A 735-nucleotide genomic window follows, 5' to 3' on the forward strand; every position below is an offset into this window, starting at 1 on the left:
GAGCAGTATAAAAGCGGGCCCTTCTCCTCACTCTCTCATCCACTCCTCTCGCCTCCATCTCCTTGGGAACAAGGTGAGTTTGGACCCTTTCTTGCCTTACTCCTCCTCCTCCTGCTCCTACTCCTCCTCCCTTAGGATTTCTCAGCCCATACCTACCCCTTTGTTCTATGCTGGGTCTTGAGCCTGATTGCCATCGGAGAGGGAAGGTGGCAGAGAGAGTGGAATGGAGAGAGGTTGGGGCTTGGCTGAGGTCTGTCTCCTGAGCTGTGGGCTAGGTGGGGACCTCCCTGGGCTTCATCTTACTTGGAGGGCTCTTTTGGGCTGAGGGAAAGATTCTACCTTTGGTAGGCTGACAGGATACTCAACACCCACCCCTCATGCTCTGTTTCCCCCAGTCCTCTCTTCCAGGTACACCTCCAGTCCCACAACATGTCCTGCTACAACCAGTGCCAGACATACCAGCCCTGCGGTCCAACGCCGCTGGCCAACAGCTGCAATGAGCCCTGTTTCAAGCAGTGCCAGGACTCCACCGTTGTCATCCAGCCCTCCCCTGTGGTGGTGACCCTGCCCGGACCCATCCTCAGCTCCTTCCCACAGAACACCGCCGTGGGATCCTCCACCTCCGCTGCTGTTGGCAGCATCCTCAGCTCTGAGGGAGTGCCCATCAACTCTGGGGGCTTTGGCCTCTCCGGCTTCGGTAGCCGCTACTGCGGCAGGAGGTGCTTCCCCTGCTAA

At 58.4% G+C, this 735-nt stretch overlaps 1 protein-coding gene across 1 annotated transcript; it reads left to right on the forward strand.

Annotated features, from left to right (window-relative positions):
• LOC137673591 (feather keratin 1-like) lies at window positions 1–735 on the forward strand. Its single transcript, XM_068418485.1, has 2 exons — window positions 1–73; window positions 428–735. The coding sequence occupies exon 2, from the start codon at window positions 430–432 to the stop codon at window positions 733–735; it is 306 nt and encodes a 101-aa protein (XP_068274586.1). The 5' UTR covers window positions 1–73; window positions 428–429.

The sequence above is a fragment of the Nyctibius grandis genome, chromosome 26 (genome assembly GCF_013368605.1).
Source record: "Nyctibius grandis isolate bNycGra1 chromosome 26, bNycGra1.pri, whole genome shotgun sequence".
NCBI classification, from domain to species: domain Eukaryota; kingdom Metazoa; phylum Chordata; class Aves; order Nyctibiiformes; family Nyctibiidae; genus Nyctibius; species Nyctibius grandis.

Excerpts from the sequence above, each read along its gene's own strand:
- LOC137673591 (XM_068418485.1), top strand. The coding sequence starts at position 430 with ATGTCCTGCTACAACCAGTGCCAGACATACCAGCCCTGCGGTCCAACG.